Genomic DNA, 17,053 nt, shown 5'->3' with positions numbered 1-17,053 from the left:
TGGCTAACACATTTTTCAGAACTCAGCTTAAGTCTCAAGTGCTATAACTCAAGACAGCCTTTCTTGGTCCCTCCAGTCTGACTAAGATTTCCTTACTCACTCCTATCACACCACTCACTGCTTATGTTGAAACGAGCAGAGCACGTGTCAAGCTCTTCCTGACTGTAATGTCCCCAGCACAGGATCCTTTCTTAATCACCAATATGAACTTGAACACCCTAGCCTTGTGCCAGGTACCCAGTATATGTTTGTAGAATGGAAGATCCAGACAGGAAGTCATAAGACCTTGGCCAGGAACTTAACCTGCCTATTTCTTGGGTTTTTTGTAAGTGAAGTTAAAAGGTAGGTATATTAATTCTAAACTCTGGAAGGGAATCTTATCCAATAGCCCCTTCAATACGAATCTTTATTCCCTTTCTGCAGCAAATCTGATGTCATCTTTAGCCTTAAAATCCCAAGATTTTGAAATGTAATGCAATACTATTATTAATAATGGTGGCAGGATCAGATTAATGGCACATCTTAGAGTCTGTGTGGAAGACACAGTACTGCAGGTTATGAGGTACATGGGAATTGCTTTTATTTGCTCAGCAGGGCATCCAAATGTATAGGATAACGGGATGCCTTTAAAAAGGGTTTGGGGAACCTAGCAAGTCTAGTACTGGTTTTGCTGACTTGGAACTGAAGCTCCAAAACTGTCTTGTACACTGAAGGGTCCAGGGTGCAGGCGAGACATGCGGTGGGTTGGGGGCTGCCTGGGAAGAAACCACAGAGGGCTTTAACCACGGAAGAGGATTGTCAAAGTTGGCGAATTTTCTTTTTAGAAAGGTCATTTTGACAGCAAAGTGGAGACTGGATTGAAGACTGGAGACAGGAAGTTGATCGCTTCTTTTTTTCTATTCACCAGGCTGCCCATCCACCCCAGCAAGCAAGCATTTCTGAATGCTTGGCTCTGAGAACGAACCCTGTAATCAGATTGGCCGGTCTTTCAAATCCTGTCCTGCCACTTACCCATCTGTGTGACTTTGGGTGAATCACTTAATTCAAGGGTCCTCACCCCTGGGCTGCTGGCTGGTACCAGTCCATGGCCTGTTAGGAACTGAGCCACACAGCAGAAGGTGGGCGGCAGGCCAGGAGCAAAGCTTCACTCATATTTCCGCCTGAACTCCTCCACCTGTCCACCCCCAACCCCAGCCCTGTCCGTGGCCCATGGAAAAATTGTCTTCCATGAAACCTGTCCCTGGTGTCAGAAAGTTTGGGGACCACTGAATGAGTCAATAATTCAATTTAATCAACTGAAAAACAAGACTAATGATAATATCCATTAATGCTTCCTAGGTTGGTTGGGAAAGATTAAATAATAATAAATGCTTGGCACTATGCCAGAAATGAACCATTCATAAATGTTTTGCTATTTTGTTAATATTGACAGGTTGGTGGTACAGATTTGGTAGATATTATGGTACTGGGGATGGTGTGACGACCGTCACTACAATGAGATTCAAGTTGGCATTTGCTGCACATGTACAACTTACAGAGCATCGTGCTGGGCAACGAGGGCTGTGCGGAGGTCCATGCCTCCAGACAGAATGTGTTACCTGCTGTAATTAGCGCAGTGGTGGAGGTTCAGGAGACTTGTTTGGAGAAGGTGGGGTTTGAGATGGGCCTCCAAGGAGGGATAAGACTCCATCCAGTGGGCGGACATGAAGGGCAAGGACTCTTCGTGCACAGGCAGTGAGTGAATGGCAGGGCAGTCAGGAGGCAACAGCATGAGAACACATAAAAAAAAAACCTGGGAAGACAGGTAGGACCAAAATATAGGAATTCTCTAGGAAGTATAAGGAGAGATAGAGTATTAAAATATGGGTAAGTGTCAAACCATTTTCAGTAGAGAATTTTGAATTCCATTCTGAGGATCTTAGACTTTACTGTGAATCCCAGGAGGGGGCAGAAAGATAATATTGGCTTATATTTAGACAGATTTCATGACAAAGCCATGAATGAGTGTGGAAGAGGAAAAGGAGATGGAGGAGACCGAGTAGAAGGCTATTGGAAGAGTCGAGGGCACCGAGAACCTGAATTATTGCCCGAGGAGGAAGGAAAGGATGGGCTAAGGAGCTTTCCCAGAAAAGAAGTGAAGGGATGCAGTGACTCATGTTTCGTGGGGTGAGATGGAGGAGGTGGGTTTGCAGCCTGACAGACCAGGAAATGATAACACTGTTGAGAATGGGAAGTGGGAGGGGCTGGGAGGAAAAAAGGTTTTTAGTTGGAGGTGCTCCTGAGACATGTGTTTGGAGAATACATCCTCATGGCTGCAGACCATTGGACTGAAGCAAGTCAGTGTGAGCAGGGTCGGAGCAGGTAGAGGAGTCCCCGCTAAGGCACAGTTGAAGTCACAGAAAGCAGGAGGTGGCCAGGGTGGAGAAGGACTAGCCTTTGGAGAAGGACTGCATTTCATTCGGAGCACCAAGAGAGAAGGGAGTGGCTGAGACAGGAGGAAGAACAGGAGAAGTGTAGGTCACATGGAGAGGAGGAGAGATTTTCAGGAACAATGCAGGCGACTAACAGTCTTACAAGCACAGAGGCCAAAGTGACAAATGACATTCTAAGTTGTTTGTTGATGGATGGGTTGAAAGCAGAATTTTAGGTGTCTTGGGTGGCATATATAGGACCCGCCAACATGGGGCCACTAGGAAGTGAAGAAGTGATGGTGTTTTGACCAAGTGTCTGACATTCATGTGGCTTCTGGAGAGCTGGGCTGAGTTTCCTCTAGGTAAGAATGTTTTGCCCACCCCTCGCTTAGATTCCCCCTCCTTAGACAGTTTCAGTAGGGATTCAGAGTTGAGGAAGGATAAAGAGATGTCCTCTCCATTCCTGAGTCTAAAGAGATGAGATGTCCTCTCCATTCCTGAGTCTGAAGTCACCATGTGGGAAGATGTCCTGTATCTAACATAAGACAGAAGCTGAGCTGTGGGTTCACCGTGTCTGGCGTGGGCATGTGCTAAATGTTAGCCACCTCTGGTATTTCTCCCAGAAAACCAGCAAAGTAATCCTAGAAGGTAGTTTAAAACTTGGCTGTAGGTTGCAGTTGGCCCCAGAGAAAGGAAGCTGCCCCGAAAGGTGAGCACTTGAGTCTACGCTTCAGAAGCTCCCGCCCAAGGGTGTGGGCTAAGATCTGCGTCCACCATCCGAAAGCTCAGCTTTGCCAACTAAGGAAAAGGAACATCTTTTTCTTTCCTAGGGTTTGTAGTAGCAAATGAGTTCAGAGAGCCAGAGGATAAGGGTGTGGGTGGGGTGAGAACCTAAGAGCCTCATTTTCTAAATCACAGTTCATGTTAGTATAATAAGTGAGTTTCTAAATTTAAATTCTGTTTTGGGATAGAGCAAAAAAAAAACATTGGGTTCTATGTGTCTTCACACATCCTGTGGTCACATTTGTCTTTCTTTTCTCTGGTCTCCTTTTCCCCCTCCCTCCATCAGTTTTCTTCCAAAAGTCAGAACACTGCCCTCTCCCCACTGCTGTCCTCCCTGCAGCTGCTGCGTTGGGTCAGGACCTTCCTTTCCATTCTCTTTGTGAAGGATCCCGGGGTGGAAGTTTCTGCTGAAAGGAGCACGATTTTCATTGCAAATGGGTCCAACAGGACATCTGACATTGCAACTGGGTCTTCATGCAAATGACAGGGATCCCCACCCTGCCCTCCCCTTGTCTGGGGAAGGTGAGGAGGCTGCGAACCCTCACAGTTGGGCTCCCGTTGTTTCCAGAGCCTGTCCTGGCTCTCTGACTGCTGAGTGGCTTTGGGGTGTAGGGGGGGTGGCGGGAGGGTGTGCCCTTGCCTTTCATATTCCTCACCTTGTGCTTCTTTGCCCTTCCAGGCTCACACTTGATTTCCTTCCCATTTCCACGGTCTCTCTTCTACTCTTCCTTTTCCTTTTTCCATCTTCCTTTCATCCTTCCAAAGCAAACACCTATTAAACCTTTCCTGCATTTAATTGTGTCTCCTCTTTCATCTCTTCTCCTTGCAGCTCATTAAGAACACAAGCGAGTGTCCAATTGTAAATACTTACACCACTGATAAGTGCTGCTGGAAATGGGTCTGGCACTGTGGGGTGTGCAGGGCGTCTGCTGGAGAGGCATTTAGGGGGCAGGTAGTATGGAAGGTGGAAACTGCTGCTGTGTTCATCTATACCCTGGGCAGGGAAGCAGGGGCCAACATGGCTTACAAGGAAGTAGTATAGTGTGGTGAGTTACCAGTCAGGAGACCAAAGCTTGTTTGTAAACCCTTTGTGATCAGAGGACACTTAGCTCCTCTTTGGCAGGCATTGGTCTTCATTTTTAAAAGAGGGATCTTGGTATTTGATTTAAGAACCCAGTGAAATAATATGTATGTGAATGCTTTGAAAAGTAGGATTATTATTGCTATTTAAATGGACAGAACCTCACAAACAAAATGTAAAAACTGGATTCGCCACATGTGTAAAATGAGCTGATGGTATTGGATGATCTCAAACAAGTCTTCCAGCCCTTATTCTGTTTTTTTTTTTCCTGGACAGTTCTACACATATAACACAGGCTCTAAAATTATTAGGATGGATGGACGGACAGACGGACGGACAGACGGATGGATGGATGGATGGATGGATGGATGGATGGATGGATGGATGGATGGATGGATGGATGGGCAGACGGATGGACTGACATCTAAATGTCCAATTACCCTCCTTACCCCTTCCTAGTCTTACTTCCATTTCACATGGACACCACTGCCCTCTTCTGGCCAGTATCAGTACTACGGTGCATTGAGCGTAGCTGGGCCCTCTTCTCCCATTTCTCCCGAGCCCCAAACCCAGGCTCCCTGAGCCGGCCCTCTGGGACCGTCCTGGCCTTGGTTACTAATGGCCTTTTCTCCTCCTCTGCCCCCTCCACCCTGTTCCTTGTACCCCTGCAGCACTGCCAGTAACTCCAACCGCAGCACGCCGGCCTGCTCCCCTATCCTGAGGAAGCGGTCTCGCTCGCCCACCCCGCAGAACGCCGACGGCGACGCCATGGTGGAGAAGGGCTCGGACCATTCCTCCGACAAGTCCCCGTCCACGCCGGAGCAGGGCGTGCAGCGCAGCTGCTCCTCGCAGTCCGGCCGGAGCGCAGGCAAGAACTCCAAGGTGAGCTGGCTGATTTGTTGGCCAAGGGGGACAAGTGGTATTGGGTACTGTGAGGGAGACCACCCCTTCCTGGAGGGGCCCGAGTGTCTCAGGAATAGTCTTCCCTCCATGAGGCGAGGCAAGACTGAGCAGGCAGGGGGCCCCCCAGTTATAGTTCATCTTCCCAGCTAAGCGCCCGGAGAGGGGCTGGGCACTGGTAAAAGAAGTCCACAGTGACTGCTACTCTCCTTAGCAACTAGGGAGCCTCAGGTACCTTGATAATGGGAAGAGGGATGCTCCGGGGATCAAAAGGGGTCATCTGCTTAACCCTTTTAACTGTCCCAACTTTGAGGTAGAAGGGGGCCCTTGTTTGGGATGACTGTAGTACCAGGAAGGGTCCTCAGGGAGCGTGGCAGAATGTTGTTTTCCACCTCCACGCTGACCATCACCCATTCTTCCCTTCCTAACCTCCATCTAATATGCATCTGTCCCAGGACACAGCCACAGGGCCTCTCCACCCCTCCTACGTGGTCAGCACTGCTGCCTGAGCATGAGCCTTGACCGGAGCATAGGCATAAAGTAGCCCCAGGGCTAGACCACGTCCAGTGCCCCACCCCAGGAGGCTTCTTCTCCCGTCACTCCTGGGGATGTGGGGCACACATATCCCCAGATGCCCCTTCACCACTGGATCACAGGCCCTGGGGTGGCATGGGGGGCTGGGAGGCATGGAAACGGGCGTCCCGCCTGAATTTGTCTTTTGATTTCTTGTTCTTCCTCTTCTTCCCCACCATTCCCCAAATACCTTCTTTGCATGCATGGTCTTAGTCTCACAAGCGCCTCTCAAAAGTAAGCCATCTTTCGTCTCTGTCTTTGGTCTCCCTCTGACGTGGAATTGTCTGTAGTGCATTGCATCCTTCCCTCTGCCCCACCCATTCTGGCCCTTGTCTTGCTTGGTCCCTTTCCTGGAAGGCCAGCCCCACTGCCCTTGGCAGGCTGGCTTGACATTACTGAGGGACCATTTCCTCTGCATCTGGAGTCGGAGAACAGACCTGCACCCCCTTCCCCCATGTCTGCCTGCTCCCCAAACACTGCCTGGGGCTGGGGATCTGTTCCCTCCTTACATGGTGCCAGCTGGAAGCAGAGTCTGGCCAGGACTGTTTCATTCCTTCAGGGGAGGGAGGCTCTATCCACTGGGACCTCAGTACTGATACATCCTTAGATCTTCAGTGAGTGATTCCTGGTTCCCTGATTGAGGGTCCTGAATTCCCGTAGGTGAGTGCCATGATGCACTGAATGACCTTGGGAGCCCTACCTGGCACCTCCTTCCTTGTGCCTGCCTTCCAAGAGCCACCCAGCCTGAGCACCCCATGCCCCTCCCATCCATTGCCAGCAGGGGCCCCTCTTGTTCCCTAAAGGCTGGAGAGAGCTCACCAGGGCATCTCCTCCCAGCAGGGCATGGCACCACACCTGGGGCTGGTGGGTGTCAGTAGCAGCCCCTTCAGGCTCTGCAGAGCCATGGCCAGGTCTGGCCAGGTCCAGTGCCTGGAGTCCTCTCAGGACCCAGGATCCCTGAGGCCTGAGGAGAACTGGGAGGTTGAGCAGTAGGTGTCCTAGAGTGTCAGGGTCAGGGTATGAGCCCCACAGGGAAAGGGTATCGCCTCAAAAAGAGAAAGCCGAAGGGTGACTTCATAACAGTCTCAAGCCTCTGTAAGTGTTTTGGGGAGGAGGAAGGTGAACAGCTGTTGTCTTTCCTGCAGAAGGACCTTCAGGTTGAAAGTACATCTGGGTTCCAAGGAAGGTCAAAGACTCGCGCTGGCTATGGACAGGGGAGGCACTCCACGTGGAGTAAGGAAGCCAGGAGGTGTTCTGGGTGTGTCTGGGCGGCTCAGCGGGTGCAGGCTCATCTAGTGACAGGTCTTCAAGTTGGCCTCTGCCTGCCCTCTCAAGCCCCCAGCACCCCACCTGGGGAGAGAGCAGATGTTGCTGGAAGGGGCATCAGGTTATTGCATCTCTCTGAGTCTGCCCACAGTGTTTGCGCACTTTGCCAACCTAAGGGGAAGCCCTAAGCTTCCTTGCCCTCTGCCCAGCAAGGTGCTTGATGAACAGAGAGATTCTTATTTATGGTCATTAGTCGCCACCACTCAGAGTGCCTCTTGTCCTCAGGAGGCAGGTTGAGGGGAGTTTTCAGTAATGAGGATTTGTTAAAATCTCCCAAGTAGGTCTTTGGAAAAGGAATGTGAAACCAGATTCCTCACCCTCAGGCAGAACACAGTCGGAGAAGGGGGATAAGAAACTACTTAGATTATCCACAATCAAGCCTGAAAGGAGAAGCCCTGGTGTAGCTGGGTGAGTTCGGGGGCGGAGACTTGTTTAGGAGCAGGTGGCTAGATATGTCTCAGAGAGCCAGGGCACTGAGTCAGGCCTGGGCTCTGAGATTTCGGAAAGGCACCATGGGGCATGAAGAAGTGACCATGAGCTGAGTGTGAATTGAGCATTAATTTTGGCCCCTTTCATAAGGAGCTAAGGGGGAGGTCACTGAAAGACTCGGGTTTTCCTTCCCTCTGAGGAGCGAGGCTGAGGCAGTGCCAGCCCCAGTGGACACACACCCTCCAGTCCCTGGCTTTGGATGGCCACCTCTCCACCACATTCTCCCACCAGTCATGACCGTGCCACCAACAGCACCATCCTTTAAGTGCAGTTAAAACAAGGCTGACGTGGGGGAGGGGCACCCTACACTCCAGGTCTGGGAAATGGGTGTGTGGGACACACAGACTTTAGAGTTAGGTTTTCCCCAGGTCACGGCTGGGAGCAGGAAGTGAGGGAAAGTGGTAGAGGTGAGGTGGAGAGAGAAGGAGAATGTGCTTGTGTGGTGGGGAGAGACCCCCTCCCCCTCTGGGGGCATGGTCTCAGGTGGACCGCGTGTTTCTGTGGCAAGGGGGCTGGTGGCTGGAGCTCCTGTCAGTGTTATCCCAGCCAGGCCACCGCACTCCCTGTCTCAGTCCACCTCCTGGAGGAGGCAACTGCATTACTCTTGGCGGGACTGGAGAGAGCTTCCACCGCCCCCAGAGCTGGCCTCCCGCTTAGTGTCTGTCTTCCTTCCTCCGGCCTCCATGTCTCCTTGGGCCTCTCTGTGGGGGCTGAATTAGTGGATCAGTAGTGTCCCTCCCCTGTAAATCTGAAACTGCACTGATGAGGCTGGCCTCGGGGGCAGCCCTGACCAGTGCAGTGGGGCTAAAAGACGTCAAGGCTCATTTCTACTACCCAGGACCCTTGGAGTCTGTGCTACCCGCCAGCTTCCGCTCTGTAGTGCCGGTTTGGGGCCACTAGAGGGAGCCAGCGGCCGTCTCCCGCTCTTACCAGCTCCCTGATCTAGGATGGCCGCTGGGTGCGCTGCGTCACCTTGGCTCTGGGTCCCTGGGCCTTTTTTCCCCTTGACTTTTCCCGTTTTTCATTCCTCATTTTTGTGGTTTTCTTTTCAGTATGACAGACTTAACCTGATCAAAGTAAGAAGTTTTTTTCTCCTAACTTCTATTAGATGTAGAGCTACTCCTACCTGCTTTTGCCCCCTCATCTGAGTCTTCCAGTCCCCGGACCCCCTGCACTGGGGAGATGATTTTAGGGGACTGTGTCTCTGCCCAGGGGCCTTGTATTCCCGTAGGTGCTTGCTCTTCAGACCTCTTCTAGGAGGCAATAGAAATGACCTCTGCTCAGCTCCCCACCCGTGGCAGCTCCGTCTTTGGGTACTTTTCCTGACTCCTTCTGTAACTTAACAAAACAAAATAATGAGGTTCAGCTGCCTGCCACCATAAAGCCAAACTCAGGAGGCAGATGCTGGTACAGAAGGAAAGAGGGTTTTATGCAGGTGCTGTACAACCTGGGAGAATGGTGGGCTCCCGTCTCTGCCATGGAAAATGTCCAACCGTGTCCTCAGCAAGGCCAAGACAAAGGCCAGTGTCCCGAGTTCCTGGTCCAATTTCAAGTACAGCCCTTCAGAGTCTGCAGGCAGCTGCTTAGCAGTCATAGTCCCAATCCAGTTCGTGTAGCTTGTCCCAGGCTGCTGTGCATTTAAGGCTCTGCCCTGGAGCCTGCGTGTAGAGTCTGCACGGCCATGGGCTATGTGGCTTCCAAGGCCAAAAGATCATGTACTCCCAGGAGAGTACCTACTGGCCAGTGCCTCACCAGGAAGGCAAAAGTGCGTGCACACGAACGAGGGAGGGGAGAGGAGAGAAGAGAGGTAGAAGGAGGAGACTAAGAGACTCCCTCCTGGAGGCTATGCACTCCGAGACTACGACAGCCACGTGGCCCATGGAGAGAACAGGTGAGTGCACTGCGCAAGTCTAGTGCATGCACAAGCGCACGTCACAACAGAGCACACGCGCTCTGTTCCCCTGGGACTACATTTGTTTTGGGTGTGGGCAGGCCAAGTGCTTTCTCAAAATAACCAATCAGCTTCCCAAACTTTCGAGTACTTCGGGGAGGCTCACCTCCCAAGCAGTCTGTTCTTTCCGCAGGCTAGGCTGACAGGTTTCTCTGGTCTAGCACTTCTCCCTGCACAAATTTTAACTCCTATGGCACATGTGCCTGCCTTTCCCTGGTCCCACCCCAATCTGGTACCAGAAGGGGTGGGTAGGGCTATCTTTTCTATCAGTTATCTTGCTAGCTTTTTGTGCTCAGGCCCTATTCATTGATATTTCTAGTTTTCTGTGCTCTCAGTGTAAGAACCTCCCCCTGCCATTGTCTTGGCCAATAGGGGAGCCTCCCTGGAACTCCAGACAGTCTTTCTACTGGTAACGCCTCCTCCCCTATTAGCCAATTCAATTTACAACTTGTTAGAAAAGCCCTCACTCCCATTCTGAGGTTCTGGTCTCCCCATGCCTCTGGCCCACGAAGGGGCATCTCAGTGAGCTCACAAAGCAGGCAGCCTCCCTCCTACCAACAAACTACCCTGCCCTCGCCTGCTGAGGCCCCCACAAGCTGCGCGCCCCTCCCCCTCCCCAGCCCATCAGGACTCAGTCCTGGTAGAACAGAGCCTTCAGTCTCTAAAATTTGAATTCAAGAGGCAGGTCAGAGTTCAGAAACTCAAGCCCACAATGGGTATTCTCAGGGACTACCATGGATTAGGCTGGAGGAGGGTGCCTAGTGTTTCCAGTGGCACCTCAGTGGTAGCAGATAAGAATCTGCCCAGAAATAGCTGGGCAGAGGTGGCCCATGCTGAGGAACAAGATAAAAATCCTTACTCTCTATGGTATATGAGGGGGAACCCCCCCAAAAACTGGAATTATCTTCTGGAGAGCAGGCCACTTGAGTATAGGCTTCCCCCACTAGCTGGGTGTTCTAGGAACCCATCTGTATCAGCATACCCGCTGGTGGTGTTGTAAGAGGCTGTGTTTGGCTTAAGTCAATTTTTTTTTTTGAAGACCCTTTCAGTGCATTTGCCCATTTCATGATGGGTGATTTACAAGCACACCTGCCCGCACCTCACTCAGTGTTCAGCAGTTTTTGACCAAAATGGCTTGACCCCTGTGTCCCACCCTCCCTATTCACCCAATCTCACCCTGAGGTACTTCTCTTGTTTACCCAGCTGAAAGAAGTCCTCAAAGATGTTTTGCCCATGTGAAAGAGGTGAAACAAAAAATGGCAGAAGCACTAAAAGGCATCAAAATTAACGAGTTCAAAAATTGATTTAAGCAATGGAAAAAAATCTCAATAGATATACTGCATCAAATGGAGAGTACTTTGAAGGTAACTGAAGTTTGAACATGTAAGGATAAATGCACATTTTTTTGTAAATAAATTCCAGTTTTGGGGGTCCCTTCTCATATTTCCTGTTTTTGCCCTTGAGAACACACATTTTTAAGCCCCTTCACAAAACAGCAAATGTTTCACACAACGAGATCACAAGGCGAGTCAGAGGAGAGGCACAGCTCCTGTTGTGGGTCTTTGACCCTTAGAAGTTCTCTGTCACAGATTTAGAAGGGACATGCATTTGTGTGCCAGGACTTCTTCTGTTGCCTGAGGCAGAGGGGAGAGCACTGCGTAGCAGTAATCAGGAAGGACCTTGGGTCCCCCTACCCAGCCCAAGTTCTGCTGCCCTTTTCCTCCCAGGGTCTTATGTGAAGATTAGGACAAGAAGGTGGCAGGGAGCTAGGGGCAGGTGAGAGAGAGGTTCTCAGCTGTGAAGCCGGGGCAGATGATCTGGCTGGGGTGATGAAATACAGGCAAACTATTGGCCAAGGGGCGGGCAGCTCCCAACGCATGCCTTTCACTGCTGGGGAAAGTGCTTGAATGAGTATCTGCGCAGCCTCAGGGCCTGCGACCACAGCGTCAGGGCCCAGGAATTCAGTGTCCCAGTGTGGAAACACCTGCAGGCTGACTTTCGATTCCACTTCAGGATTCCCGTGTGATAGTAAGTCCCTCGGTGGTGAGGTGGTTGGTGTCAGACATTTGGATTTGGCCCCTCTACCTGCTGTGGCCTTTGGTTCACAGGAGGAGACGAGGCAATGGTGGGAGTACGTGACTTCCAGGTGGGCCATAGCGGCTGCCTCTGTCTGGAAATGGCCTTGGAAAGCATCTAGCTGGGGAGATGGAGGGCCTGCCTTGCCTTCTGCCCGTCTGGCCATATTCTGGCCATTGAGCTCAGATATGAGGTTGAAACAAAGCCAGTCAGAGGCAGCAGAGCCCATGCCTGTGTTCCTCACTCACACTGCCCTTCCAGGTGATGGGGGAGAGTCTCTGTGGAGCTTCTGCTGGAATAGGAGAGCTGGGGAGGGGAGGTCCCATGGCCACGCCTTCCTCACCACACACACGCTCACTCACCCTGTACCCACTAGCCGCTGCCCGCAGTGGACATTCTGAGACAGTGGGCCCTTAGCACCAGAGGGAGGGGACAGGGGCGGTTAACTATGCCCAAGATCCGCAGCTCTGCCCACAGTTACAATGTCAAGCTGCAGGCAGCGTTCCCTTCCCCTAGTGACTACACCTGGATTACGCCCTTGGCCAGCTTTTTACAACTGGCAACACTCCAGCCCCAATCTGAATGTGTTGGATCTGCACCTCGAAGGATGGGGCCTAGGCGAGTGTTTGCACATGTGTGCACACGTCTGTTCCTCAGTGCCGTCTGCCTTCCTGGTGGGATGTGCGTGAAGGCCCCCAGGCCCATGAGATCAGAGAGACAAGGCATAGCCTTAGCCTTCCCCGCTTCCCCCTAAACACCTTTCAGTTACCTGGGCTGGGAATGGAGAGCACTGGCATTCTGGAGCTGGGGTGGAGTCTGGTTTTGCTGGTTGAATTGTGGTGCTGCACTTTGGGGGGACAGTTAGCAGTTATGTGCTCTAGCTTCCCTCCCGGTGCAGAGCCCCACCCCTGCCGGTACCACTGAGGACACAGTCAGTTGCTGAGCAGGAGTGGGAACAGGCTCAGCTGCTCGCTGACAACGGGATTGGGAGGGTTCCAGGCAGTCCCTTCCCCCCTCACACCCAGGCATTCTGCCTGCCTTCTGCAGAGGGGCTGACAGCAGCGGGAGGCCGGTGGTCTCCCTCAGCACTTTGCTTCTGGTCAGGGCCCATTGGGGACTGGGTCTTGGATGCCTGCCCCGCATCCTGTCCCCCATCAGAAGAACCTTGTGATGGGGCTCCGACTCCTTTCTGGTTGAGCTCTGGCTGGTGCTGCCACTGCCTGTCCCCCCAGCGCGGCAGAGCTGCCAGCATGGGCTGCCCCCGGCCTTCCTTCGGAGCTGCCTTGAGAAAGGAGGGCTCTCCTGAGCAGCCCTTGGGGAGTGTTCAGCTGCATTTGGACTCCTCGCTGCCGCCCTGCTGTCTGTGTCACCTGCCCTCCAGAGCCAGGAGAGCCTGGCTGCGCCCACCATCTCTTCCCTGACTAACGTGACTTCCTCTTTTATTTTGTCCTTTCAGAAAAGCCAGAGCTGGTATAATGTAAGTATCCCATTTCTGTTCTTGTGGGTGCGCGTGAGTGGGAGGGATGGGGACATGGTTGGGGATGGAGAAGTGTGGCATGCGGGAGGGGGCGCTGTCTGTGGTCTGAGCAGACGCAGGGGCTCAGGCAGGTGGGCCTCTGCCCCGACCAGCCCTCCATCAAACACCAGACATGGCAGTGCTGCTCTGCCACAGGGCAGGGCTCCTGGAAGGGCGGGTTTCATTCAGGGCACCCAAGGGGGCTGGGCACACCTCATCCTGCCCTGGACTCCTGGCCATGCCCCTGCAGACAGACTTCCTGGAAGAGACCAGCCGGGGCAGACCAACAGAATTCTGCCACGGAGACAGCCCTGGACACAGCTGAGGGCTCTCGTGTCTTTAACCCCACATGTCTACGTGGGGAGAGATGCAGGGAAGAATTTCCCCCAGTAGTACAGAGACTGTCCCATGTAGTGGCATTTGGACCCCCACCCCTGGGTGTACCTCAGAAGCCCCTTCTAGAGACACCCTCACAGTTGTGTCTGTGGTGGAGCTGAATGAAGCCTGGGGGCCTCTGTGGGGCAGTTTGGCCCGCTGCCCCAGGCCCGGAAACTGCATGGTGGGGCTGCCTCTCCTCACTATGCAGACGGGGCCTCAGGTTGTTGACATGTCCCCGGAGGAGTGGGGAACCGAGGTCTCTGCTGGCCTGTCGGGGGGGTGGGGGGGCTCCCGCCTGGGACTGCACAGTGGAGGAGCTAGCCATTTGCCCCGTGGTCTGACCTCACCTCCCTGCCAGGCCCCTGGCACTGCTGCTCCCACTTGATCCTGAGGGGTCACTCGGTCGCCATCTTCCCCTGTTCCTGAGCCCCAGGCTCTGCTCCAGCAGGTCACGTGGGCTTGGACAAGGGGTGGGACAGGGTGGCTGTGGGCGACAGAAGTTGAAGACACTCTGGGGATGGGATAGGGAGACGCTTGGGTTTAAGGCAGGGACTTGGGTCAGAATCACTTGGGGGGTGGGGCACAGGGATGTCTCTACTCAACTCAGTGATTCCCCAAATGTTCCCCACATGCCAGTGGCCGGCCCGAGGCTTCCCGCCTGCTCCACAGCAGCCTGCCCACCCCGGGGCGGTGGCTCCATGCATTGATCAATCTGCCTGACTTAGCCCAATGAAGCACAGACAAGGCAGAGGCGGGGGCTGTACCGATGTGGGGAGGTGAGGGCTGAGATGGCCTATGGGGGCACAGGGGGAGCGGGCAGCTTCAACTCTTCCTTCCCATCCTGCCACCTTGGCCGCCCCCTCCCCAGGCCCTTCCCTGGCCTCACGGCCTCCCTGCTGCATAGAGCACAGGTCCTTTGGGGTAGGGGGAGCAGTGAAGGAGCAAGAGGTGGGATTTCACATCCTTGACCCCACGAAACCTTCCACCCTTTTGAGCTGTCTTGCAAAGTCCATGTCCGAGTGGACCGGAGACACTTGGCTGTGGATGTTAGTGGAAACGCTCACACCGGGGCCCGCAGGCCTGTCCTGGTGGCTGCACTCTCCTCCTTCCTTGTCGCTTTGCACCAGGCCCACGTCATGCTTTCCCTTTCCCTGATTCCTTCCGTGCCCTTTCTGCTCTGACTTCCCTTTTCCTTCCCCACCTCTATTTTACCTCTTCCCTCTGGTTTCCAGTCTCCTGGCTGGCCCTCTCTCTGTGATTCTTGCGGACTTTGCTCTGTCCTGTCTTTCTCCTGTCCCTTCACCTCTGACTTCCTCTCCCTCAGCCCCGCACATACGAGCTGGCATCTGAGCACTCAGCAGAGGGACAGCTAGAAGTACATGCAGCCTCTTGGCTGCAGGGTGAGCTGCCACCGAAGGGCCCAGGAGTCAAGGGTTTTGATGACAGATACATGAGGGAGATCAGGGGAGCTGGGCAGGGCTGGGGACCTGCTTCCTGTCTGACTACCCCAGCCACTGGAGACGTGTGGAGGCAGTCAGCCCCGACTAACTCTGCCAAGCTTACAAAACCATCTGCAGAACACGTGGATCCCAGGCCTTCCCTGCCTCTCACCCTCTTTTCACCCTCCGCCCTCACCCTGAGTGAATATCAGGAGCATCATATCAGTGGCTGAGTGTGCAGGGGCCTCAGGCTGCCGCACTGGGGGTCCTTCCACATTCTCAGTGGTACCAGCCATCCTAGGACCCAGCTGGAAATGTCCTACTGCTGCTCCCTCCTCCTCTGCTCCCCGATTTAGGGTCACCAGGCAGATGTGGCTCCTGTGTCTGCTCTCCAGGGCCAGTTACTGCCCTCTTCTTGGTTGTGCTAATCTTCCTCTGAGGCTGAAGCTGAGAAATGACAAGGGACCTCCAGCTGGCCTGAGCCTCGGATGTCAGCTGTGTCCAGTTTACCTTCTCATTCTTTTGTCATGTGTTTTTATTTAAAAAAAAAAGATTTAATGTGTTTATTTTTAGAGAGAGGGGAAAGGAAGGAGAAAGAGAGGGAGAGAAACATCAATATGTGGTTGCTTCTCATGCACCCTCTACTGGTGACCTGGCCCACAACCCAGGCATGTGCCCTGACTGGGAATCGAACTGGCAACATTTCAGTTCAAAGGCCAGCCACACCAGCCAGGGTTGTCATGTGCTTTTATGTCCAAAGAAGAGTCAGCACCTGCCACAGTGGTTAGAGCCCTGGAGAGGATGCTTCAAGTACCTTCGGGCCCCTCCCCTGCCCAGTGAAACCCTTGCCCTCCCAGGGCCCAGACCAGAGCTCTGGCTCTGGCCCTGGGCTCTTCCCTTCGGGGTATCTGCTCCATGTGGCAGGCGTCACCCCCAGGTGTGCCCAGTCTGACGGGACCCTGGGCTGGAGTGTGGCTCTTCTCCTCATGTGATTGCCTGGTTTCATCCAGAAGCTGTGACCTGGGTGTTATCTCAGAGCCACCTGGGTCCCTGCACGTGGGCACAGGTGCCCTTGGGTGGCTACCTTGCTCCTTCAGTGCAGCGTGTGTGTGTCTGCTCTGGCGTGCAAATGCCCCACCAGGAAACTTCAGCTCAATCCCCCCCACCCCACCACCGGGCTGCAGAACTGCCTCCCAGGAATCTCTCCACAGTTTTTAGGAGGCCCTTGCCCTGCCCCTGTGGCTCTGGCCCGCTTCTCTGTTTTCCCTTCACCTGCCCAGTCCCTGTACCAGCCTCTGTATCTCCTGGACGGCTGGACTCTGACCCATGTCCCATTCTCGGCACCGCTGACGTCCTCTTTACAGTGTCCCTCCTGACACTAGTGGAGTGGTGGCAGCTTCTGTGCAGCCAGAGGCCCCATCCTTGCACTGGAAGTCCTGAAGATAGGTGAAGGCTTTGCAGGCCCAGCCCGAGGGACGCATGGAGACGCCCCGGCCAGACTCAGGCCAGCGGGAGTCAGGGCGGGATGGCCGGCCCACTAGGTAGACAGGCTGGGTCTGATGAGAGAAGCCGCCGCCCAGCACCTCTCCGCCCACTCACAGCCGCCTCCTTCATCTGTCTGTCTCTGCATTTTATCCGCTCATGATGACAAAGTACCTTGGCTTAAACAGTGGATCACAAGTGGTTGGACCCCAGGGGCACGGGGCGAGGCTGAGGCAGGGCTGTTAGGTGAAGGGTGAGGTTTGAAGGTGGTGTCCTCTGCAGCTGGCCACGTCCATCCCAGGCCTAATCACAACTACGTCTCTCACTCCACCATCCCAGTTTCAGCCGTCATGGCCCCCAGCGTGGGGGATGCAGCCCCAATGCAGCTGTGATGGAGGGATAAGCAGAAAGGGGGCTTTGGCTTCAGCAGGGGTCCGAGGACAGAGCTGGAGGCCAAAAGGCTGCAGGCTGTCCCTGAAGATGGCTCTGCGGGGTGCAGTGGGCTTGTGTTGAGGAGCAGGAGGCAGATGGTGGCAGAGGTCATCTCCCTGGTGCCTCGGGTAGGCGGAGGCAGCATCCTCACGTGCCTCACCTCTCTCTCTGGGGTCCGTCCCCTCCAAAGCCACCCGAGGAAGGAGCGCTCCTATG

The 17,053-nt window shown here is 53.8% G+C and overlaps 1 protein-coding gene across 4 annotated transcripts in view; it reads left to right on the top strand.

Moving 5' to 3' along the window:
- Positions 1–17,053, top strand: part of GRAMD1B (GRAM domain containing 1B) — a 169,739-nt gene that overhangs the window by 125,134 nt on the left and 27,552 nt on the right. For 3 of the 4 annotated variants that reach the window (XM_045860157.1, XM_045860159.1, XM_045860158.1), the window contains 4 exons: positions 4,947–5,157; positions 5,962–5,982; positions 8,616–8,639; positions 13,047–13,067. In XM_045860157.1, coding sequence (XP_045716113.1) covers positions 4,947–5,157; positions 5,962–5,982; positions 8,616–8,639; positions 13,047–13,067 — 277 coding nt within the window. The remainder of the gene's footprint in view (positions 1–4,946; positions 5,158–5,961; positions 5,983–8,615; positions 8,640–13,046; positions 13,068–17,053) is intronic. The other variant, XM_045860156.1, reaches the window with a different exon arrangement.

Source organism: Phyllostomus hastatus, unplaced genomic scaffold (genome assembly GCF_019186645.2).
Source record: "Phyllostomus hastatus isolate PE091 unplaced genomic scaffold, TTU_PhHast_1.1 phas_scaffold_193, whole genome shotgun sequence".
Lineage (NCBI taxonomy): Eukaryota > Metazoa > Chordata > Mammalia > Chiroptera > Phyllostomidae > Phyllostomus > Phyllostomus hastatus.
This window is presented reverse-complemented; position numbering and strand designations above follow the sequence as displayed.